Raw genomic sequence first — 25,366 nt, forward strand, 5'->3', positions numbered from 1 at the left:
AGCTTACACGTAAGGCTTGATGTGACTTCAATCTTAAACCGATTAATAGGCATTTTTCTTTGGATTTTACGCTTCCGAACATAAAAGCTTCTCCTGCTGCCAGAGGACAAGTGAGAGTGCGTTTCCACTAAGAGAAACTGAACTGTAAAATGGGTGGAAATGCAAATGAAATTCTGTTTACACTGCTGATATCTCAACTCCCATAGCAATTTTGATTTTATAAAGCAAATTTTGGAATAGATTTATCCGTGTAATTCTCCACTGATATGGCTTCTACGCCACGAATATTAACTATAAAAGAATCATTTGAGTGTGGGTGCTGTAGATAATGTCTTTTTTTCCACAGCTGCTGAAGCGTATTTGCATTTAAATTCAATTTTATTGCACATTACAAACATTTCTGTGTGTGTGAAGTCTCACTTTTAGTCACATTCTGTGTGATTTTTGGGGGATTTGACTCATTTCCTGAGATGATACGAGAGGATTAAAAAGAAAAAAAAAATCAATTGCTCTGGTTTCTCTCGAAGCTACAGTTGGTGGTGAGGTGCTGATACTTCGAGGTGCAGCACACTGATGTGGCTCAGCTGTGTACCGTCCAGGAAAGAACTTCATCCAGTAATAACAGATGATCAATGCTGCAGTTTTTACTCTGCAGAGACGTTTGAAGTGAGCCACTGAGCAGCAGGACAGCTTTAGATTAAAACCAGAGAGCCTTTAAAACATCTCTCTTTGAATCTAAAAGTATGTCAGTGGTGCTTTTTAATTATTACTTCCTGTTTAAATTTTGAAAGCAACCATGTCGTGCATCAAGTCGTGTGCTAAAGTTGGACGTAGAGATTGCAAACGTTAAAATAATAACTGGCTTTGTTTGTACAGCACCTCCCAGCAGCTCAGAGTGCTGTAACGTTTAAGAAACACACAGATTGTATAAAATCAGCAAATATGACTTAAAGTTAAAGAAATTTAGGGGGGGAAATAAATTAACACACAATAATATATAATAAAACATGTTTTAACTGCCATTAGCTGCACTCGAGCAAGAGAAAACATTGGATGGAAGTCAGTAATGTGGATATCTGGTGGAAAAGCAGCGCTTTGAGCAGCTGCTTAAAAGCTTTAACATGCAAGAAAAAATGCTTCAGTCTTACTATATAACAATAGTGCGCAGCTGTCACTGTCTACTATGGTATGTAATTACTATTGCACTATATTGCTGCTGCTGGCACCTTGTGGTGATAGAGTCACACTTTAAACGGAGAAGTGTGTCATCAGTTACATTGTTTGCACTGATAAATAACCTCCTGCAAGCTACAATCACCAACAAAACACTGTTGTTTTCTACATCATAATAAATATCATTATTGAAAATTTCCAGGGGTCCAGGTGGTGGGACAGCAGCCTACGTTGAGACCTGTCTTATCCCAGTCACGTCCTCCAAATCTTCAGAGGGCCTCACGTCTTAATGCTTGACTTCAGGTATTTTAAAGTCTTGTTGTCACAGGTGTGTAAAATCAGGCACCTAGCCATGGAGTCGGCCTTTACAAGCATTTGTGAAAAAATGTGCCGTTTTCTAAAGAGCTCAGTGAAGCGTGGTATTGTAATAGTGTCCCACTGTGGCATCGAGTCAGTTTGTGCAATTCCTTCTCTCAGATATTCCACGATCAACCGGAAGTGGCATCACTGCAGAGCGGAAGTGAAAGAAACTTCAACATCTCACCATGAAGTGCAGACCACGCAAAGTTACAGGGCGGAGTCACTGAGTGCTGAGAGGTGGAGTGCTCCGCTTCCCAGCCTCTGATGATGAACCCGACTGCTTCACTTGTGACCTCACTAAACTTTTTAAATTTTATTTCATAAATTACAGCAAAAAACCCCAAACAAGAACACAGCAGAGCATGCTTTAGGGTGTGACCAGCATGCAGTGCCCACTGGTTTCTCAGCCAAGCTCCTGATGTCTGTTTTTAATAGGGGGCATCCCATGGATGCTGTCATGCTGGCTATGTGCACGTCTTCATCTTTCTATATACAAACGAATGAATTATGCAGACTAATCTTATTAATTTAATATTTTTAAATCTATATATAAATGTCAAACATCAGGCACGAAGCATTAATCCTTCCCCTCGTTCCATCCTACCTTGTGGTGTATTTGGACTCTGAGCAGAATATTCTTGTAGCTGTGGCCGTCGTTGACCTGCAGCACCGCCCCGTCCTCTGCCCCCTCCGAGCCGTCGTGGATGTACTGAATCTGTTCCCGTGACAGCTCCTCCAGCTTGAATCGGCTGAGAGCACGGTCGCTGTGGAGACGGGTCAGCCGGCCATAGCGGGGCGGCTCAAGCACCATGACCAGAACATCGGCTGCGTTGTCAGGGTCGTCGACCTGCAGGACCGACTTGGTGATGGTTGCCAGGCTGCCACGGCCCTCCACGGTAAGAGGAGAGAAAGTCACGACGATCGGGGGCTGGGAAGGATTTTAAAAAACAGGAGGAACAGCTTTGAATATAACCTGACAGATGTGAAGGACAGAGGTAGATTTGATTTAGGAAACATACAGCTTAGATACATTTTAACACTTCTAAAGGCTGATAGCAGAGGGGGATACAGCAGTTTACCCCAAACACACTCAAATCATCACATGATGTATTTTCTCCCAGAGAACTGGGACACGGGGGCTGTGCTGACGCCAAGGGAAATGAAGAAATGAAGGTAAGGCGGAGATGAAGCTGGGCGCCTCATTAAGCTGCACTCAGCCATACCTGGAGCCTCACCACAGATGGCAAAATGCTTCATCTTGCTAACAAAGCCATTTTAGGAGCACCAGCAGGACTGGGAAGCCTCGCGTTGTAAACAAGAGCATAACTTTATCCATATTCTTCTTTACACTTTTAAAATGAACCGTTCTTCTTAAAAAAAAATAAAATCTATCTAGACTAGATGTCAAACCTCCACCTCAAAATAAAGCATATGTAAAAAAAACAACCTGCCATTGTTCTTCCTCTTTAGATGTAAGAAGTAAGGACGACTGGAGAGTGTTCACCTGATCCAACGGGGATATACACTCTTTACCACATGCACTTAAATGCTTTTCCAAACTACAGAAAGTATTACTTAAGTTTAGTGAGAAATCTACTCATAAACAGATGGTGAACAGCCTGAGATCACCCTCAGTGGACTAGCTCAGGTTCCACACGTACAACCCTGGTCTCGATATTTTTGACTGTAGAGATCTCTTCCTTCTCTTGGCTATGAGGAAATACACAACACTAGCTTTGTGCAGCTCAAAGCACTTAAAAATAGATCTGAACTGCACTCAGCAGGAATCCCAGCAGGAATCATGACTGGTTACTCAAAAACCCCACAAACCTTGTTTGGAGAGTAGGAACTATTTTCTTTCTGCTTAACCACACCCGACCCCATAACTAAGCGTCACAAGTAAGAAAAGGGCTCTTTCTTGTTAATACACGATAATTTTCTTTTATTTGTTTTCTGTGGATGAATCAATAGAACAGACTTCTTGTGTGATTGAGGGTTAGTTCCCTCTTTCTTCCATAGGAATGTTTGGGTCCAATGTGAAAGCCGATCATCTTTTGTATCCCACTTAAGATCAATCACAACTTGGTCCTGCAGGAAGTTTCTTCCTGTTAAAAGGGTGTTTTTCCTTTCCACTGTCTCCAAGTGCTTGGTCATAGGGTGCCGTCTAACTGTTGAGGTTTTCTCTGTATTACTGTAGGATGTAGAGCTGACTGTTGTTGTGAAACGTAATAAAAATGAAACTGAACTCCTCACATTTCTGTTTCCATAGGGGAAAATAAACCTAAACCTGTACTTAAAAAAGGAATCACAGATGCATGTTTTAATTTCCTGTGTTTAAGTATGTGACAAGGAAAACAACACAGCCAGGATGGTAAAATCTGGAAGCAAAACGGCTTGGCTAAAGTTCATTTTAATGCAATTTCTCCACAAAACATTTGTTAGCAGAGCAGCTTGGCAGGAACGAGGTACAGGTAGAGATGCATAGGCTGTCCCTGCGGAGATGCCAGTCTGCTGTGGCCTTAAATCAAACCGTTGTCAGGTACCGAGCTCTGAGCCGCTCAGCCTGACACAGGGCTTGTGTCCAATCCGCAGTGTTTGCCGGTGGTTGGCCGAGCTCCAGCTTTTTGGCATTACAGCAGCAACTTGAGCAAAGGGCAATGCATGAAACAAGCTGGCGCCAGAGAGAAGGATGACTTGTGGGGAAGTCATGCCCACACACTCCCTCTGTGTGTCTTTAAACCAAAGTGACCCCTGGTTGAAATTTCTAGACAGAGAACTGAAACAAAGCACAAAAACACAGGAGGCGCACGCAGTTATCTGCAGCCCCTGCAAGGGGGCCATGTGCTGACAAATTTTTAGACGTCAGAGGAGTTATCTCCAAGGGACAGACAACTTATTCCTCAGGCGCACACCTTAATCCTGTGTCGTCATTTCTGCAATTCTCACAGGGGAAACAAAAGGTTTTGTGCTGGTGGGGGCTGTGTAAGTGTGTGTGCTATTATTTTCTAATCGTGCTAAGACATGCTAACGCATGAAAGGCAACCGGTAAATCTCCTCCCTGAGGCAAACGAAAGCAAACATAGGCGCGCTGAGGTGGGAGGGCTAACCTTTCATCCTGCCCTTACAGGTGAAGTGAGGTTCGTTTTTGGCAGAGCTGTCATCACCCACGAGGCCCTTGGGGCTCTGCTGTACTTCAAGAAGATGGGAGAGGCTTTTTGTGCGGTTGTTTTTGAGTTTATTTCTCGTTTGTTCTTAATTTGTTTTGTTTTTCCTGCTGGATGGTGTTCAGGGGAACAAGCCAATTTCCACCCTGTGCCTGCCTTATCTGCAGCTTTTCTTTAGTGCTTTTGATGTGTCAAACCATCACAGCACAGACCACTGAACTGCAGTCTACCTGGACGTATGATTAAAAAATGACCGTTTCACAGATTGGCTACAGTTTTGGCTCGGTTATATTTGGTCTTTTTACTGAATTTCAACAGAAAATAAAGGCAGACGGCTTATTGGTATTGACTGACAGCTAAGCGCGCTGCACAGCAGATACTGGACTCTTAGAAAGTTTTTTCAAAAGAAGCAGCCACTCCTGTCAGAGGGGGGGAGGGAGGCTATCTGCAGCTCAGATCTTTCATTCCTGAGGCTATTACATTCGGAGGCCCTGCTGGCTGGCGATCTGATAGGGATTTCAATTAAAAATGTATTTTATTTTGCTTTTAGCTACACAGAGAAGGCTGCATAAGCAGAAATCGTCTTGTTCTCCCTGCTGTATAGTCGAGTCAGTGTGCGGCGTAGTTTGGTTTTTCCAGCTCTGTATGGGACAAAATAAAAATTATGCATGAATAATAGGTGCAAGCCTCTGGGCTGCACAAATAAAACAAATGCTTAAATTCCAAAAGCTGCAGCTCCTCTAATGACCACTGGAGGCAGAGCCCACAGTTTGGGATGTTAACATGAAATAAAAATTAAATGCAGCCAGTTTCCTCCTGCATGACATTTTTCACACAGCTCACCTGTTTAAATGTTATAAATGTGTAAAGTAAGCACGGTCAGGAGCAGGAAGGGTTTCTGGCTGAGCTTCTGCTAATCTGAGTCACTAAACTGGATCTATGGACCATGTTTGTGATGTTGGTGCTTTTTGGAGCAACATCTATCTGGTAACTGTCATGGCTTGCTGTGCATTAAATTTTACACGCTGTCCTGGAAGTCTGTGCTCCAGTCTTGACGCGTGAAATTCTCATATATTATGTCTATGCTGTACATTATGTGCGTCTGTGTGGTTTGTTCATACAATTTACGACAACAAAGCATTTGTTAAACTTGCTAACAAAGCATGCTAATGTTTGCACAATTATTTAGACGCTTGTGTTTGAATATGCTAACTTCTGTCCGATAAACACACAACCTGGTGATGCCCCTGAATGTGACTTCAAGAATCGACAGGTGGAATCACACTAAAAGATCGCACCCATGGTCTGCTCTCAGTGTTGGTCTCTAGTCTCAAGTTCTTTCAGCATTTGATGCAGAACAGCCAGAAGATGTTGCAGTATCTTTCCCCCAGCCTTTTACACTCACAATAATCCCTGACCCCCCAATTGATTCCCTGCTGCTGTGATACTTCTTTAATATCATAAGGGCAACATCCTGGTGAAGAAATAACAGCTATAGCTGTGTAATGTATGGCTATTAAGACACATGTTCATCAGATATTATCATATGTAGAATATACATTTATTTTTTAATGCTCAATACTTCTTTTGTTGCCTTGTAGTCGTACTGACATTTTCATAGTTTTATTATTGTGAGCAAACTCAAGCATTCACTGATCGGTGCATAGCTTCACTAGACAGAGTAATTGAATACAGTTACTAACCAAATAACTGTCTCGTGACTTACACTACAGTTCTTTAACACGATGAGTGCGGAGAAAAATCTAATGTGCGCTTTTATGTGTATAACAGAGCAACCATGCAGGAGTGAAAAGCATTTCTAACTTATTGCAAACAGGGATAAAAATCAAACTGTGCTCAGTCCAGAACCAAGAATAAACCGCCGAGAACATGACATCAAAGACATACCTGACAAAGCAACACACGTTCTTCTGTTTATCAACGCTATCAGCGAGAGAGCCCTGAACACAGATCACCTCTGGATCCTCCGTGCTCAAGCTGAGTGTCTGCAGACCTCAACCGACCAACTACAGCTTGATTTTTACTAATGAAGAAGATGAACGGGCCTGTAGGGTTGCACATTTCTACCTGTACTCATTCCTACACTAGAATCTGTTTATTTTTGACTGTAACATCTAAACATGTTAGTAAAAGAAAGGTCTTCAGTATATATTCTTTACTGGCATTGATATTTATCCAGATATGTTGGAGGATAAAAGTTCAGAGTTGTATTGTTAATTACACGGGCGATGTTGCAAAGCCATGCAAACGTAATGTAATGAATACTGTAACAGTAGCCTAACACTGCTTATCATTAATTAGAAAAACACACATTTTATGGCTGTAGTTTGTTCACTCAATGCAATTTGACCACTGCACTCTTTTGTCTAAATGTGGTGAGCACACAAACCAATGGATGATGAAGTCACAGTTGTTATGTCCATCTTTTAAATATAGTTTCTCGTGTGTGCATAATAACGCTCTCTCTGTGTAAAATATATTAATATTGTGATGATGAAGATAAAATGGAGAATGCATTCAGTATGCTCGCAATCAAAAAACCGTCCTGCACATCTCACCGTTTCTGCCACTGAAAGATTTCTTTCAAAGCTTGAAATGTTCTGAAACCACACTGACAGGATCTACTTTCTTTCAAAGAAAACTGTAGTGCACACAACAAAAACACTGAAAGTTACATCAGTGTATGTGAGTCGCTTTGATGTGGACTGAAAGGAGCAATCACCATGTTCCCTTCTGTCTCTCTGAAGAAGTTCAAATACTAAAAAATAGCGTATTGAGGTAATGTTCTTTCTTAGAAATGTATGTGAATTACTCCCAGAACAAAAACAGCAGGTAGCCGTCTGCACATCAGAAATATTGGAGACTGTGTGGGAGCATGAAAGCTGACCACGCACATACTTGCAGAAACTGTGCAAAGATAAGTCTTTCTTGGAAAATGAAAACTCAAATGCATCTCCATTAACAGCCTCTGTCCACTAATGCTTTTTCAGAGAGGGAGGTCACTAGTCATCAGGAAAACATACACAAAAATGTTCTCCTTTGTAAGCATAAAGTCTATTTTTCATCATCTTTTCAAAACAGTAAATGCCACAAACACTGTTGTGTGTAGAGCAGGGCGATACGAACAAAAATATTTATCACGATATACATTTGAAAATTTGCGATAACGATATAACTGACGATATAATTGACACGAGACAAAACACTTTACGACTCCACAACTTTATTAGTGCAAAAAAAAAAAAAACCCTATCAATGTATTTTCACTTAAACAAGCAGCTGTTTTTTTTTTATATCCATTAAGTTATATAAAAATTAACAGTGCAAATGCAAATTCCTGGCTGACAGTTTAACCAAAAGGCATTTCCAGTGGAAACTGGCCGACATATCCTCAACATAACCATGTATAATATCCACAAACCTTAAAAAGAGGTCATACACACACAATACGGTAATATTATGTTGAAGCGCAGTACGTATCACTCCGCGAGGCTCCTGCCTACGATAGCCGTAATGCTCCGACAATCCATCAAGCGGTGCGGCTTCGTAGCTTAGCAAAGTCGTACTAAAACATTTGACAGATTTTCGAGCGCCGTGTACATAAAATCGTTTCGAGGTCAGTAAACACAACCAGATTCATACATAAGGCACACGGGATTATAAGGGGCATCTGTCGATTTTCAGAAAAATCAAAGGATTGATTTTAAGTGCGCCATATTTTCCAAACAACACGGTAATAACGACGGCCCGCTAGCATGCGCTACCAAAAATAGTGCTTTGTTGTGTATCTGACGGACGAAAGCTAAACCAGTTCCACACCAGTGAAGCTGCAGCATTTTTACAAACCAATTCTGGTTCATCCGTTTCATTCAACGATCCGCCTTCGCCCTTCTCATTCTCCGTCGCCGCCATGCTTTTTCCGCCATGTGCGTATGAAAACAAAGGCACTGCACATGCGCGTTTTAACCATATTCTATCGTGATGTTTCATTTTCTTATCGTTGCCCAACATTATACCGGTATTACCGTGAACGATATGATATGACCCAGCCCTAGTTGGGTGTAGGGCATTACTGTGCTATATTCTGTAATCACATTACAGTTACTAATCAAATAATCATTTTCATTTATTGCACAAAATAACAAGAATGCGATGGTTACAAACTGCATCCAGGCCAGAAACAGCCGTTCACTGCTGCTAACGTTGTGACTGTTTTCAAGCATCTGTGCAGACGGCAGAGTAACATAAAGCAACACAAGGAACACGGAGCGACGTTATTTAAACATGAGCGCATGCTGAACCCGGCCCAGCAGCCAGAGCCCGATCTTCAACAGCTAAGAGTGATGAGCAGTCAGGCTTGTACCGCTGTAGCCTCCAATTATACCCAATCCTGCTTCTATAGAAGAATCAATCATTGTTTTCTAGACCCTTTAACAACATCTTGTAGTAGCAATATTGTCAAATAGAGCTTGTAGTAAGCAGGGGGAATAAGGGAGGTATTAAGGAACTTCCTCTCGGCTCATTGGTTTGAAGAAAAGGCATCACGGTGCAACAATCCTTTCAATCAACAATCCCTTTAATCATTGCTTGAAACACCATAAAAAGGGTTTTATCCATAAATGACTTGTTATTTTCAGTTACATTAATATAATATTGCTTTAACTTATTCATTTTATTTGGGATTGAGTACTGTATTTCTAATGATGTTTATTATTTGTTGAAAGTTCTGTTAAAACTGCTTCTCTAAGCTGTCAGCATAGACTTTTGACTCGTGCAATAATATGTTTTTTCAAATTGTTGTATTATTGCTTTCTTTTTCATCACTACATCCTAAAGGTGACTGTGGAGGCCACCTAAGTGCAGTGAACCCATTCTCAAGTTGAAGAAACCCACTTGAGATCATTTGAGCTTAATGACATTATCCTGCTGGAAGCAGCCATCAAAAGATGTGGTCATAAAGGGATGGGCATGGTCAGAAACATTACTCAGGTGGGCTGTGGTATTTAAATGTTTAAATGATGGTCAGGTGGCATTAAGGGGCCTTAAGTTTCTCAGTAAAATATCCCTCACACATTACAGATCCAACACCAGCTTAAACTGGTGATCCATCACAGGATGAATCCATGCTTTCATGTTGTTTGCAACAAATTCTGATGCTACCATCTGAATGTCAAGATCAGGTGTTGTTTTTCCAGTCTTCTGTTGTCTAATTCTGGTCAGCCTGTGTGAACTATAGCCTCAGTTTCCTGTTCTGAGCTAACACCAGTGGCACCCAGTCTGGTACTCTGGATACCTTAATCTCATCTGACCTCTGAAACCTAAATAAAACACAGGTGGGACAGACAATTACAAAGGAGAGAAGACAAAGACAGGAAGTAAAAAACAGAGTAAAAGGTGAAGCAACTATGGCAACAAGACAGGACTTGGAAACTTGAAAGATGAAGACAAGATAGCAGATGGCAACATAAGAAATATCCGAAAGAGTAACCAAAGATTTCAAATAAACACCAGATAAGAACCCAGGCCATGTCACACTTTAAATCGCTTTCTTCAGGGTGGTAAATATGTAACTTAATGGATGACTTTTTAATAACAGTAATAACTTTTATATTGACTCCAAACACTTGTCACAAATTTTATACCAAAGAACAGGATATCTGGCCTCATCCTACACCTGCTTATAGTCAGATAATAAGTTAACCAGAACTAATTTGCACTGCTGAAGAAAGCAACATAATTATATATCGTTATCATAAAATGATAATCATCTGCTGCAGACATTAATTAATTTTGCACTGGTAGAAAACCGGTGGAGTGCCAGTCAAAACACAGACACACACAAATTCCTGTTCTTTCCTTATCAGCTGCTTCGGCTAATGTTGTATGAGAAAGCAGATAAGATTGCGTAATTGCGAAGTCAACCAAAACAGACTCAAATGCAGCACCACCACTCAATCACCGTCTGCAAGCGGCCCCCTGAGCTCAGTGTCTGCAACATTCATTTGCCTGGGGGCAGATTTAATAGAGCGGTCACGCTGTGCTGGATAAACACCAAACAAGGACACACTAAAAACGTTTAAAATCCTCATTTAAGGTTTTAGGAAACTGTCTGACACAAGAAAAATGTCCTCAAGTGCACGAGTAATTCTTCTATCATTAATATTTATAATAAAAACAAAAAGGGATTTTGTTTGGAAGACCGTAGCATACACGGACCTTTGTGAGACATTTTAACTTCTTTTAACTATTTCTCCATAAACAGCGAGCGCAGTAATGCAGCTGCCACACTGACCCATCAACTGTTCTCAGAGAGGGCATGTCAATCCCTTGTTTCTCATTATTTTCTAAAGCTGTGCCAAAATCAGAGGTCAGCTTGACATCAATAGAGGCGTGCTCTCAGGCTGACATTGGCCGATCACCGGGGCTTTACTCCGCAGAGAGAGAGCCTCAAAAATAGTGAGAAATGCAGATCAGCTGCAGCAAAATGAGAGACAGGCTCACTCTAAAATATGAGCTGACAGATCAGATTAAATGTGGCTGTCTGCTGTTTGAGTGGTCGTGGAGTGAGAGGCTGCAAATCTCACATTTCTTAGCAGTATATGCAATAAACATGTAATATAAATAATATTATTAAAGCTTAAACAGGCATCAGAAAATCTACAATAACATTTCAACAGGTGAGTTTGTTGAATGTTTCAGATACATCTGCAGCTCCTCTGCTGAACTGACTGCTTGTAGTGCTCAAAGATGCTTTTATACAATGAACCCATTCAGACAAGCGCTTTTTCTACACTTGACTGATTTCTATCTAACGTTCACACACTGATGGAAGCAACCGAGAAACCTGCTCTACCTCCTGAGCTACAGATCCAACCGCCTAAAAAATGACCTGCAGCCACCAACGTTTTCCTAGATGCAGGGAGGCCGTTGTCCTACTTTCACTCTAATATGACTGAGCCTTAAACTAACTACATGTACCTAACTGTAGGATGGCGGTATCCAGTTGACTCGTCCTGTATGACGTTAACAAAAGTTAGTATAGTTTTTATGTGCCAAATGTAATAAGGAGACCCACTGAGATTTTGGACCACACCTTTCTTTAGAAATATGTTTTTCCTCCAGATAAATGGTCGTCTGTCACTCAGGAGGTAGAGATTTCTTGCTACTAACTTCAGTCCTTTGTCAAGATACTGATTGCTAAATTGTGAGGTTTGCGGCGTGGCTGAGGGGGAGGCGGACGTACCTGAGCAGCATCCGCAATCCCGCCTCGCTGGCTTAAAAAGAATGAACTAGGTCGTGTTGTTGTTGGTGATGTGTGTGGGCTGTAGTTGAAAAGCTGGATGCAGCGGATGCTCATATTATCGTTAACTGCCGCAAATTTCTTTGTAAAAGTGATTCCGATGTTAAACGTTAGTTCCCCGTGACTTTTCTGCCAGGTAACTTGCGCCCCACCTGTCAGAACTCTAATCCATGCAGCTGAATCAAATGATTTAGGTTCATGAATGTGGCTTAGAAAAGGTGCTTTGGGTGGTCTGGTGAAGTATATATGCATCACTGCAAACAATACCCCACACTCAGGTGCCCACAGATTGGACGACACTAATCTTTGAATCCTGCTATAATTTTAATCCAAACAACAAACCTGTAGAGTTTCATGAATGCACCTTGCACAGTTGCTATCGCTAATGCCATCATATTGACAAAATCTCTCCAAACTCACTGCTCAGTCAAAGTCAGGCCTCACATTTCCACAGTCCTCAAACTGGAGTCTTTTCTCTCTGTGGTAAACTTTCTCAACAAGGACTAAAGATGACAGATAGAACAAACAAACCTCTACATTTCACACTGAACTAAATGTAGAAACAAATGTGCCCCATGTAACGTCACTACATTGGTCTGCAACGTGGAAACAGCAACCTTTATTAGATATCTGGATTTGTAGCCTGAAGAACAGATTTATGATACAGCTTTTTTTAATGGCACTTTCAAGTCAGTTCATTTCTCAGTAAATAAAGGAGAGTTGAAGGAAATGTCTTCTTACCTGCATGGACACGGCTCGGACTTGAATTGTTTTCGGTTGGGAAAACAGCTGGGGATCAGCAACACGCAAGGTGAACTCACCGCTCCTGCAGGAAGACGAAGAAAGGGGAACTCTTAAATGAAGACAAATCTTGGAGTAGGGAGACTAAACTTCACCATCCCTTATTTGTGAAATTGCTTTAAAAACTGCTTTAAAAATGTGACAGGCACAGCATGCTACCCTCAGTCCCGTGAGGGTAGCATGCTGTGTTGTCATTAGACCTGATCACCTGTGAGTTATCTGTGGGAGTGGAGGTGTGCTATCACAAACACACAAAAGCCCACCTGCTCACACACTCATCATCATCAATGCGCCCCCCTACACTGCTGCCTTACCATATTCCAAGCCAAGGCTTATTACCCACAACTCCCCAGGGCTGCAGCTGGGAGACATCCAGAGAGTCTGAAGATCAAATAACCGAGCGGGTTGTTTGTTTTAGTGACAGAAAGGAAAAAGCCAAGTGCTTAGGTGCTTTTTGGACTGCAGTAGCATCTTTGAAAGTTGCTAATAGTTTTAACCGTCATGGTCCTCTGGTCCATGTGTTTCTAGTTTCTCCTGCCTCACTGGCACCACGTTTGATGCCAGTCTTCACATGCTCACCCATCTCGTTTTAGTTTCACTTCCTGCTTTTGGTCTGGACGTCTCTTCCTGCAGAGATGCTGAGATGTTCTCAAGCTAGTTGAGAGAAATAATCCCTGACTTACTGCCAGTAAAAACACACCAAACTGCAGCTCTACAGTGAAACAGCCACAGAAACAGCCCAGATACACGTAAAGTATGGAGTTATATTAAAGTAACAGAATATATTTCTGAAAAATAGTCGCTGAAGTTGTAAATCTCATTTTCTGTGCCGAGTGTTGCTGTTGCTGGTACATGTCTTCACTTCATTATAGATGAGAGAAAGATTTTTTTTTAAATGCAGCCTTGAGACAAGTGGAAAGGCTTCTGATCAGTAGTAAAGTCTACCACTCAAAGAAATAAAATTCATTTTTTGTCAGCGTCTTGACCCATGGCATGTTTTTCAAAGGCACTCGTGAATGAAAATAACTCATTTTGAAAGCTCAAAAGAGTTTGTCTGTAACAGCAATCAACATTTAATCTTTTTATTCATCATTCGTCCATTTTTTCCCACCATCATCTGAACGCAGCACATGTTTTTGGTTTTTTTTTTCTGATGGACACATCTCCTCTTACGGGAATTAAAACCTGTTACCATGTGCTTGCTGTTCTGGGTCTACAGCCGTCATCCTCTGCTTGACATAATTTGAAAAATATGGCAGATTTAATCTCATTTGGAGTTTTACATTTTTCTGTCTCCATTAATCTAATGGCTTAAACCTGTACAGAGGATCACATTTTGCTAATTCACTGGCATGCTGCCATTTTAGGCCTAACCAGCTGAGTCAGGATTGACCAATATGACTGCTCTGTCCATTCAGACTGAGTGAGTGGACATCTGTCCCAAACACAGCGACAGAGGGGAGGCTGCAGAGAACAATGGGCAACATTTCTCATCCATTAACATAAGACTGCCTTTTGATTTTCAGCTGCTTTGTTTTCCTTTCAGGATGTCAGGGGTCAGCGCTCTTTAATGTCTGCTTTCTGCTGTCTACACGTATCTGCAGCCTCTGTGATTCCCGGCACGGAGTGCACTCAGACTGGGGTCAAACAGAAAGAAATGCAGATTATGCAAATATGACCACATTAACCCAAACATGTAAATGTAATGCATCTCACATCCATGTTCAGGTTAATAGAAATGAACTTTGGAGTCAAGAAGCAGCATAAATCAAACAGGAAACTTTGACAAGGAGTGAAAAATTAAATGTCAGGATACTCATTAATGAGAAGGAAGGAGATGATGAGCTTAAAGGGATAGTTTTATCCACAGTTTGGGATAAGCTAACAGTTATAGTGATCAGGTCAGAAAGGTCTGAGGAGTCTAAGGAGACATGCACAGACCTCCTTCTCCCCAGACACCACCTCCAGTAAGTCCTGGATTTACCCAAGATGCATTCTGGTCATCAAAGGAAGCTCATGTCTGCTGCGTATCCACAATCTGATTCTTTTGGTCACACCCACAGTTCACAGCCACAGGTGAAATGTAGATCGGCCAGTAGACAGACAACCTCACCTTTACATCCAGCTCTCTTCACCACAACAGACCAGTACAGAATCTGCATTTCCCACTGCACTCAACCCTTGAATAAGACCCTGAGGTTCTCAAAGTTCTCCACCTAGGCCAGCAAGTGGAGGAGTGTCCACCCAGCTGAGACCCACCTGAATCTGGAGGTCATCACTCAATGACGCCAACACATCCAGGTTCTACTAACCGATGTTAAGTTGTTAAGTCACGTTAGGCTCGCTAAGATATCTTATTACCTTTAATTTCGAGTTAATTGTTTTTGCACATAAAAAAATGCTTGAAAAAAACAGAAAGAACTACAAAGACAAAGAAATATCTTGGTACCATTTCATCTAAGATCTGTCCTTTAATCGAGGTCGGCTAAATCATCCCTGTGTGTGTGTTATCTCTGGTTTTACACTATGAATTAGTCCTTAGTCCTGTCACTGTCTAATGCCTCTTCCACCAAAATAAATCCTTATTACTTGGTGGGACTTTTGGGACAGTGGAGGCACAAAGTAAAGATATAATCAGAATGATCATGAAAAACACCCAGAACAGTAGAAGCAGTCCGTTAGATTACGTTAGGTAACATTTTTGCTGTACATGGATGGAGTTACAAAATTGCACACCTTTGCAAAGCAGTGCCTGCCACCCAAAAATTCATAAATTATCGTTAAACAAGTATAAGTATAGTAGCTCTGTGACTGAATACGTCCAAGTATTGTGTCAAACTCATGTCTGAGAAAAATAATTCCAGGCAAAATACAGAAAAAGTTTTGTCCGTCTTACTGACCTGTCTTTGTCTCTCTGGTATTGGAATCGGACCCGACCGTGCCTCAGCTCTGCCCACGTGAACGTGTCGTCCTTCTTTATTTCTCGGCCTCCCGTCTCTTCGCCTTCTTCCCCTCTGAACAGGACCAGCCGTCCGTTACTCGGCTTCTGAACAAGCTGAAAGATCAGCTGCTCAGACGGACTGTCTGGGTCTTTCACCTGCAGCAGGGTGGGGAGCAGCGGGGCAAAACCATCAAAGGGAACCAGCAGGGACCCGTTGACATGGAGGGCAGGTGTGTGGGCGTTCACTGAGAGGACCAAGAAAAGAAAAACTCAAATCAATAACCTCATTAAAGCCAAGCTGGTGGAACACAAGTAAATTCTCTTACAGTGCATTTTAGATCCTTCTTGTGAAATACACAACAAATAGCAAACTTTCTTATACCTGTGGGGAAATTCATCGTCACGGATCCTCCAAAACAAGATTAAAGCAAAACTGGATTATCAACGAGTATTTTTTAATAAAAGAATGGGAACTTGGAAGGTAGGAAAATAATCAGAAATAGAAATACCGAGTCGTTTAATCCATGCACAGCATCAAAAGTACATTTGTGAATGGTTTACTGAAAAAAGCCATCAAAGTAACTGGACTAATAACCAGCGTACAATAATAATTTGGTTTAAAAAAGCATCCAATTATCTTCATTAATACATTTTAATGCCTTCTTTAAATATCTGTTGGCATGGAGTTGTAGTCGGTCGGCGTAGAGGTTGAGAGGAGGTTATAAACTGAAAATGAAAAAAGTGTGTGTGGGAGAAATGGCAGACATATCACGAGTGAGACATCTCGGCCTTGGCGTGGCATTTTAGAAGTTGGCTCTAATTGGTGCTGACTTTGTTGGGGAACTTTTTAAAGATCAGCTCTTTTTGAGATGCCACCCTAATCTCATTATACCTCCCGTAATGATGCCAGCAGGCATGCTTAAATCTCAAACTCTGGGCCATGTAATTATACTTCCAAATGAGAAGAAGTCTATAATTTAAAGCAATAGTTCCTGAACTTTTTTTTTTAGGGGGGGCTGCCAATTTTTTGTTTTTAAAGAGCAATTTTTTCTCCATTTTACTTCATTAACGTGTGGATTAGCTGAAGGCTAAAAATGTTCATTATTTTACAAGAAAACGCATTTATCAGAAAGTGCGTGATAATATATTTCTTAATTATAAATATGCTTTGTCACTTTTCATTAAGAACTACAGTCTGCGCCTCAAGGCATTGGGCATTTCAGCCTGCGGGTTGTTTTAAGATAAAAGAGGAAAAAAATTAAAGTACAAACTCTTTTAACATCCTAACTCTGCAGACAAAGCCTCCCCAGTCTTATTCAGGAGGACCAATTAAAAGTCACCAACAGGAACCTTCTAATTTCAGACAGATGTTAGCAGTCTTAGCTTCCAGTATCTTTATATTTGACCTGCAAAGACTTACATTTGTTATCAGTTTTCAAATTTGACTTCATAAGATGAAGTTCTATAGACCTTTTTCACCTCTAGATAGAGTTTGATTGATAGTTTATTTACGTTCGTCAGTGACTGAGAAACACAAATTAAATCAAGAGTTTTGCTGGGATCTCAGCAGATCAGCTGATCTCAGTGCCAGTCCACATCAGCTGACACTTCTATATATCCACCGGCTCTCTCATACAGAGAACACTATTTATGTAGCTTAGCTTGCCTACTGCACACTGAAGCTCATGCGAGCGGTATCTGACGTATTCAATGGCATAATCTCTTATCTTACTTCTGTTCTCACTCCTCTGGTTTTCAATGCATGGAAGGTTTTTCCTTTCAGTAACAACCACCTGTAATGTTTAGGCCCTCTGCTAAAAGTAACCGAGATTTTTTTATTCAATCTTAAATACTTTTTTATGAACTGGTAAAAAAGAAAACCAGGAGAACGTATACACTTCTATTATATTACCACAGACGCTTTGCTTTAACTGTGAATGGACCGATCATAGTAACTCCCAAAAGATTTTAAAAACGGGAAAAACTGACATGGAAATAAAAAAAATTGGTCCTGACTCATGTTAACATGGTCTTTATGTTCCAAACATTTAATTGCGATCACAAATGCTACCTGCTGAAAATATATAACTGGTCTGCTTGGTTGTGAGTTTCTTTGTGAAAAATACAATTGAAGCCTTTAATATGTTCTGATATATTACTAATACTATATTACAGTTGCTATGACCTTTATCTTCAACTGGAATCACTGTATCTGGTCTTTTTTTTTTTTTTTCAAAATAGCTGTTGTGAGCAATACTGCATTTATTTATTTAATTATTTATTTATTTATTTATTTATTTATTTATTTTTCTCCTTTTTTTTGTCATTCTCCCTCAGATATTTTTATTAAAGTTTCTGGATCCATTTTTACAAAAGACAAATTGAACAAATGCCGTTTTCTTTTTGAAGAACATAAAACAATATGAAACATACACTCCCACCTCATAATTATAGAAGTACCAGTGGGTGTACAAAAAGAAAGGGTCCAATCTAATAATACGAATAGTAAACCCTGGAGTACAAGATAGCAGTTCCTGAGTGTACAAGAGAGATGTGGAGAGTTTCAGAGCCCACACCCCCACACAGACACAGAAAAAACAAAACACAAACATAATGAGTGGTCAGCTTAGTTGTAGAGATAAGTCAATTCTGTAAGAGAAAAGAAATATGTATAAAGTAGGTAAGTAAATGCCATCATAAGGCGCAGGCACAATAGAGTCCATATACTTAAACATAAACATCTTACTTAAACATAAGATAAAATAAAATAGAATAAAGTCTGAGCTGGCTAATTGGGAGTGTTGCGAGACCGCAAAGTCTGAACATGGTCAAAAAAGGGTGCAGTGCACTGATATTTCTGTGCAGCAGCATTCAGGGGGAACAGTTCACTCTTAGCGAGATTCAGCTTATAGCCAGAAATAAGGCTAAACTGTTCAAGTATTGAGAGCACCAAAGGAAATGAGGATGCTGGTTCTGAGATATAAAGAAGCAAATCATCTGCGTATAAGGAGACCCTTTGTTCTATACCATTTCTAGTAACCCCGGTGATACCTGGGTTTGATCTCAGCAATATGGCCAGGGGCTCAATTGCAATTGCAAAGAGCAACGGCGACATGGGACAGCCCTGCCTAGACCCCCTAAATAGAGGAAAAAAGTCAGAACATGTGCCATTTGTTTTGACAGCGGCAAGCGGGGAAGTATAAAGACGTTTCAACCAGGAGATGATTATTTTACCAAAGCCGAATTTATCCAAAACATAAAAAGGGTATCCCCACTCGACCCTGTCAAAAGCCTTCTCAGCATCTAAACTGATCCCAAACTCAGGGCTGTTGGAGTCTGAGGGACTGTAAAGAACATTAAACAAACGTCTAAGGTTAGAGAAGGCATATCTCCCTTTAATAAAGCATGTTTGATCCAGGTTAATTAGAGATGGCAAGACTGCTTCCACACGCATCGCTAAAAGTTTAGCAAGGATTTTATAGTCCACATTTAACAAAGAAATGGGACGGTATGAGCCACATTGTAATGGATCCTTATCCTTTCTGTTCTTTTTAAATGATCAGTATTAGAGGGGTATTTGGACACAAATACACTAAATCATAACTGGGTTTTCTTCAGGTATGAAAGGTTAATAATGTCTTTAGTTTTTCCCCATCGAGTTGACAGAAACTGTAGGGTCAGGCTTGGAAGAGGGATGGGCTGAGAATGGGGTATCAAGTTGGGTACAGTCCACCATTTAATCCAGGGATGTCGAACTCCAGGCTTCGAGGGCCGGTGTCCTGCAGGTTTTAGATATCACCTTGGGTCAACACACCTGAATCAAATGATTAGTTCATTACCAGGTTTCTGGAGAACTTCAAGACATGTTGAGGAGGTAATTTATCCATTTAATCAGCTGTGTTGGATAAAGGAAACATCTAAAACCTGTAGGACATCGGCCTTCGAGGCCTGGAGTTCGACACCTGTGATCTAACCAATGGATAGGCACAAATCTTTCACACTCCATCCATCCATCATATTAAATTTAGCCTATCCCAGCTAATAACCTCCTCTCCCTTTACAACAGCCACACATGCCAAATATGTTCATATGTTCATCTCTGGCTCATGTGATGAGATTGAGCCGTCAGCAGAAGCATACCTTTGGGAATTTAACCTTTTTAACCTTATATAAGACACGACGTCCTGGCAGTAACTGCAGTCATGGCTGTCTCCCCATTCCTTTACAATGATACGGTCTTGCTAACCCAAAACGGGTGCCCAGCACGGCACGGATCAGTGCTGTAATTTGCCTAAAAAGTTCAAAACACGTTCTCTAAAAAGCTGCTTGCCAAATTTGAAACACAGCACACCCCATGTGTGATAGACGGGTCACTCATTAGTGTCAGAGTGACGATCTGACCACAGTTGAGCTGCACAAAGTGACTGAGGACTGCCAATGACAAAACTGCTCACTGAGTCGAGTGTGTCACAATAAAAGCACCACTGCGACACAAAAGTACGAGCTGCTGGTGAAACTTTATCATGACATTTGTTGCTGTGCAACTTCAAACTGACAACACGTTTTACTGTATAAGCTTTATTTTTGGAGGGACATTAACATTTTGCAGCTTAACCTCCTCCACAGCATCACACACTTTTTCTGTTAGCAATGTAAATTTGCTTTTATGTAATATCTTGTGGTAATTTGCATTATTTATGTGGGCATCTTTAGTTTATTTGCATATAAGAAAAAAGCTCCCACTGGTACAGTGCTTGATACATGATGCTGTGCTCAGTTTAGAAACCTCCCAGCTGAGAGAGAGAGAGTGACCTGGACCTACTCCCAGGCCTCCCAGTTTGGCTGCAGAATTCACCTACTGTTGGTCTTTAAACTGTATTTATGCAATTCTTCTTATCAGAATTAACAGATTTGAAGTCTGGGAGCTTTCTATCAATAAATTAAAGGACTTTTCTGCTATGTAATGATAACTAAAACCAACATAGGCATCATGTTATTACCGTGACAGGTCCTGGTCTTCTGGTCTGCGTAGTATCCATGTCCACAGTCAGGAGTGCAGTATCCTTCCATGAGGTAGGTCTGATTACGACAAGCTCTGCAGAGTCCGTTCCCGTCGCAGAGCACGCAGTCGGACGAGCAAGCTGAAGGAAAAGATCCAAATTATTCAAATATTATTCAAATTGCTTCTTTTTGTTTTTACACAAGTCTTCAACTTTAAATGTTTTAAATGTCTATTATAAATTTATTTTTCAAACTAAATTAATACTCTGATCTTCATAGAAACAGTCTTTAAAAGTCTATCACTACATATAGAAATAGAAGATGTATATTCTTACATTTGCAAGCTTTGGAAGATGCATCCAGGAAGTAGTTTCTGCCACATTCGAGCACACACTGGCCGTGCAGCATGGCGTAGGGAGGCTGGCATTCCTGGCACTGTCCAGGACCTCGACAGTCCAAACAGTGATCATCACAGCCTGCCGCAGAGAGCAAAACATTTGAAAAAAACAGTGATATAGTAACTGAGTTAAAGACATTATTTATTTTATCACCAGATATTTTCTTAATGTGTTTTTGGCTACTAGCACCGGTGAAAAAAGTAACATGGAGTCACACAGAAGCTGTATTACAGACTGCTAATGCACACATGCATTAATCAGTTTGCTTAGGCTTGTATGAATGTGTGTGACTGAGTGAATGAGGCTTGCTGAGAGTAGAAAAGTGCTATACACCAGTCCATGCAGTTGATTTGGCCAGTTCATACAACTTCTACATATAAAAGCTCTTTTAAGGAACCTTTTAGTTCAGCTGCTGCTGATTATCTGCTTTATTAAGATTGGCTGCGTTAGCAATCGATTAGGAAAAACAACTTCAAATGGACACAAATGTACAAACAACAGTGTAAAAGCCCAGAGGAAGCTCTTTGTGCAGCTACAATAGCACCGACTGCATGTGAAGTGGGTCAATTTATCTGCTTTTTGTTGGACTGACCGAGGCATCTGTCTCCGTCCCGATAGGAGCCAAAGGAGCACCCCTGCGTGCACACTCCCTCCTGCAACACGTAGGCCTCCATGCACTGCAGGCAGTCAGTCCTCAGGGGGCCTTTACAGGCATTGCAGCTCCAGTCACACTCTGCAAACAGGATGGACGGTAGCAGAAAAGGAGTGAGAGGAGGAGGTGTACGTGCGTGTGTGTGTTGGGACATTGGGATTAGAAGTGAGGGGATTTTAGAGGTGAGAGCAAATAGTGAGAACAGAACAGAAGAGAGGGAGGGCGAGAGACCAAAAGAGATTAATCAACTTTTTTTTCTCTATGGGATTGATTTTAAAGCCATTTGTGCTTCTTTCTCTCTCATCACCTGCACATCTGTTGTTTGTCCTGTGCACAATTAATACAGGCACGAAAATGAAGCACAGTTGGGACTCTTCATGCTTGTATGACCTTCTACATTTGTATTAAACCTGAAGATGAAACTAAGCAGGATACACAGTTTGTAGAGCAACTACACATACAGTGAAATGCTACATTTTCCTAAAACGTATCAAATATACAAATTAGCCATAACTGTAGCCCAGAAAACTTCTGAACACATCAAGCTGAACTCTGAAAAAGGGACACATGTCAGCGAGGCGACTGGTGTCTGGGCATTAGTGCCGTTCATGTGAATCAGTGAAGTGGACCTGGCACCATCTTTGTGGTGTTGGTGCCTTTCAGATCACTTTAAACGAAACGATCTGAGTAATAGCATGGCTTTGTGCTCGGTCCAAGACGTTTTTCTTCCGTTTTGGTTCTAGTAATTGATAGTCTGCTGATAACTCCAGCCTTTCATCCACAAATCACCTCAGTCTTCAATAAAACAACACAGTGATCCAGTATGCTTTACAAACCTATGGCTAATAAGATGGTGGCAGCGTCCTTCCTTAAATATACAGCATGCAGCTGAGATGGATGTTTGGTCCTCCTGCTGTGATGCTAAGTTAATTAATATTCTAATTTCCTCATGCAAGTTTTCCTTGGGGTCAATCTTTGATTTTTTTGTTTATATTATGGCAATATATATATATATATATATATATATATATATATAATAAACAAAATGACGAAATTATATATAACAGCCACCATGAAAACTAGTTCATCTCTTAGTCCGTCTTCAGCATCTACCTTTGTTTTTAGGTGATAGTGGGAGGCAAACGGTGGGATCTGAGATGTAAATGAGGGATTTCTCAGTGGACAAAGATCACTGATAAAGCCAAACAAATGTAGGTTTTGGTAGTGCTTAAGGGTTTGTAAGAGACTCTCTCTGAGAACTTTGAAAGCTCCCCCGAGGCTGTGAAATGAAAGCTCCCAAAGTTTCTCGAAGCTGTTTTGGTTTTTGAGAGAGCTGATAGCCGTGGTGCTTTTAACTCTTCTGGGTGCATCTAAGGTTCAGTGGATTAACCAGGGGGGTAAACACCATCATGAGCTGGATGGCTAAAAACCACCTGTCTAAGTGGGAGGCGCTACTCGCTGGCTCAGAGGGAATCAAAATGTTTATTTAGCCCGGAGCAGCTAGCTTAGCTTCTAATCCCATAACAGACATGTGCAGTGTTGGTTCAGCCTCTGGGACCGTTCCTTTGGGCCCCCGATACCTGGAAAACCCTTACTGCACTGGACTGAATCAGTGATAAAGGGTGATTTCCGCTTTATGTGAAATAACTTACTGTGAATTAAAGCATATGGTACATCAGCGTAACAACAGTCATGGGCTGAAATTAAATCTTATGCAGTCATTATTCTTTGATCCGGAAAAAGGAAAATGGATAAAAAACACATTTTCACGTGTCTTATTATTGAGTTCCAGCCTGAAAAAATGCAAGCAAGGCTGATTAGTGGGTATTTAAATATATAAACAGTGGTGAAAAAAGGGATAGCTATTCACTCAGGCCCGGGATCCCCTGAGGCTCATGCATCAATGTCTCTGTGCACAGGAAGATGTAATACTGAGTTAAAATGCACACACAATGTGTAGCATTTGCATACCTGGTTCTACAGTTTATTACTTGATTGATGGAGCCTATAAACTCAATGTAGCACAGTACACTACATGCAATATGGATGAAGAGCAATTTATGAATATCATAAAGGGTGCACTGCATATCCTCATTATTAATCCCCCTTGCCTCACTGCACCAGTGCATTTTGTGTGAGGTTGTCAGGCGACTTGGCAGCGTACCTCTGCAGGTGCGGGTCGTGGTGTTGAGGTAGTACTGATGGGCGCAGCTGTCGTACTGGCATTCTCCGAACAGCAGCACCTTGGCCGGGTCACGGCAGGACGTACAAACCCCGGGCGTCTCGCACGTCAGGCACTGGCTGTCACATGCTGCAGAGAACAGAAAAGGTCGACGGACTAGTGAGGAAAATGTGAAACACCAGCCAACACCATAAACTGCCTGAATGTGGCTGTGTCGGATGCAGGGATTGCCAAAATTCCTCCTAAACACATGCACGTGAGGTTAATAAGTGATTCTAAATTGACCTTGTGTGTCTGTAATAAGGAGGCAGTCTGACCAGGATGTACCCCACCTCTCGCAGCTTAAAGAGGCCCTCACAACACAAACAGAACAGAAGGAGTACTGAGTAATTAAAACACCAACTAACTGCACTTACTTGTTCATTGAGTCTGGGATCTGTCTGTAAAATGTAAAAATATCGTCTTAGCATTCTTGCGGTGTTGATGGCCTGTTTTCATGACTACCTGCATCACTTTCCCACCGGCTTCTCTGCTTCACTCATTACTTTCAGCGTATATTCCACTGACTCACCATTCATTTTCTGACAGACCGTCTTTGTGAACTTTCACTAAACTTTTGTGCCATGAATGGTCCTTTTTGTTTGTGCCTGTTTTCGCCCTCTGCCCACTCTGTCTGGAATTCAATTCAGGCAATTCGTTCAATTTTATCTGCCTGACTTGTAGGTGAACTCGTTTCACGTGAACAACAAGTTGGCTTTTTGGTTTTCTGTACGTGAGTGCTGCATTTCGCTCTGTTTTACGAGTTGTGACAAACTAAAAAGTAGCAGTAAGCTAATACCCATCAACTTCCACGTTAAAAAGTTTCCAGCAGAAACACATTTTTACGGGTCTCTGTGGATAGTATCCTTCTTTATAAGAACCGTACCAGGATTATTATTTTTAATAACTCATCCAACATTGTTGCTTGTGTTGGAGCTGAAAATCAGTGTGTGGCCCTTGTCTGTAGCCTGTAGGTGTCTGCTAAGCTTCACCTTCACTAACCGGAGTCTCTGAACTAGACTTGTTTGGCTGTGTTTGTGGTTTTGGTGTTTTTTGGGGCATTTTAATTAAATAATCTCACCATTAATATTGCCTGATGTGTCCAAGAAGTTTGTAAATTTGTAATGGTAAGTAAAAGTCTATGATTTAATTAGACACTCATTAGCGGTTATATATGCAGACAGTCTTCTCAGTGCAAACATAGAGTGCAGCTAACAGGAAAGGACCTTAACAAACCAAAATAGTAACATAGCAAAGGCATATTTTTAACATTCACAGTAAGCTTGTTTGCGTGTGTGTGTGTGTGTGTGTGTGTGTGTGTGTGTGTGTGTGTG

General features: G+C 41.1%; 1 protein-coding gene across 1 annotated transcript in view; it reads right to left on the bottom strand.

The window, feature by feature from the left end:
* fras1 (Fraser extracellular matrix complex subunit 1) overlaps window positions 1-25,366 on the bottom strand; it is a gene marked incomplete in the record, with an annotated part of 341,960 nt that overhangs the window by 111,262 nt on the left and 205,332 nt on the right. The window contains 7 exon segments of the mRNA XM_042220097.1: window positions 2,138-2,461; window positions 12,760-12,844; window positions 15,720-16,005; window positions 20,761-20,901; window positions 21,097-21,237; window positions 21,752-21,892; window positions 23,976-24,122. Of these exon segments, the coding sequence (XP_042076031.1) occupies window positions 2,138-2,461; window positions 12,760-12,844; window positions 15,720-16,005; window positions 20,761-20,901; window positions 21,097-21,237; window positions 21,752-21,892; window positions 23,976-24,122 (1,265 nt within the window).

Source organism: Haplochromis burtoni, unplaced genomic scaffold (genome assembly GCF_018398535.1).
Source record: "Haplochromis burtoni strain Fernald_Lab_line unplaced genomic scaffold, NCSU_Asbu1 Contig_43, whole genome shotgun sequence".
Lineage (NCBI taxonomy): Eukaryota > Metazoa > Chordata > Actinopteri > Cichliformes > Cichlidae > Haplochromis > Haplochromis burtoni.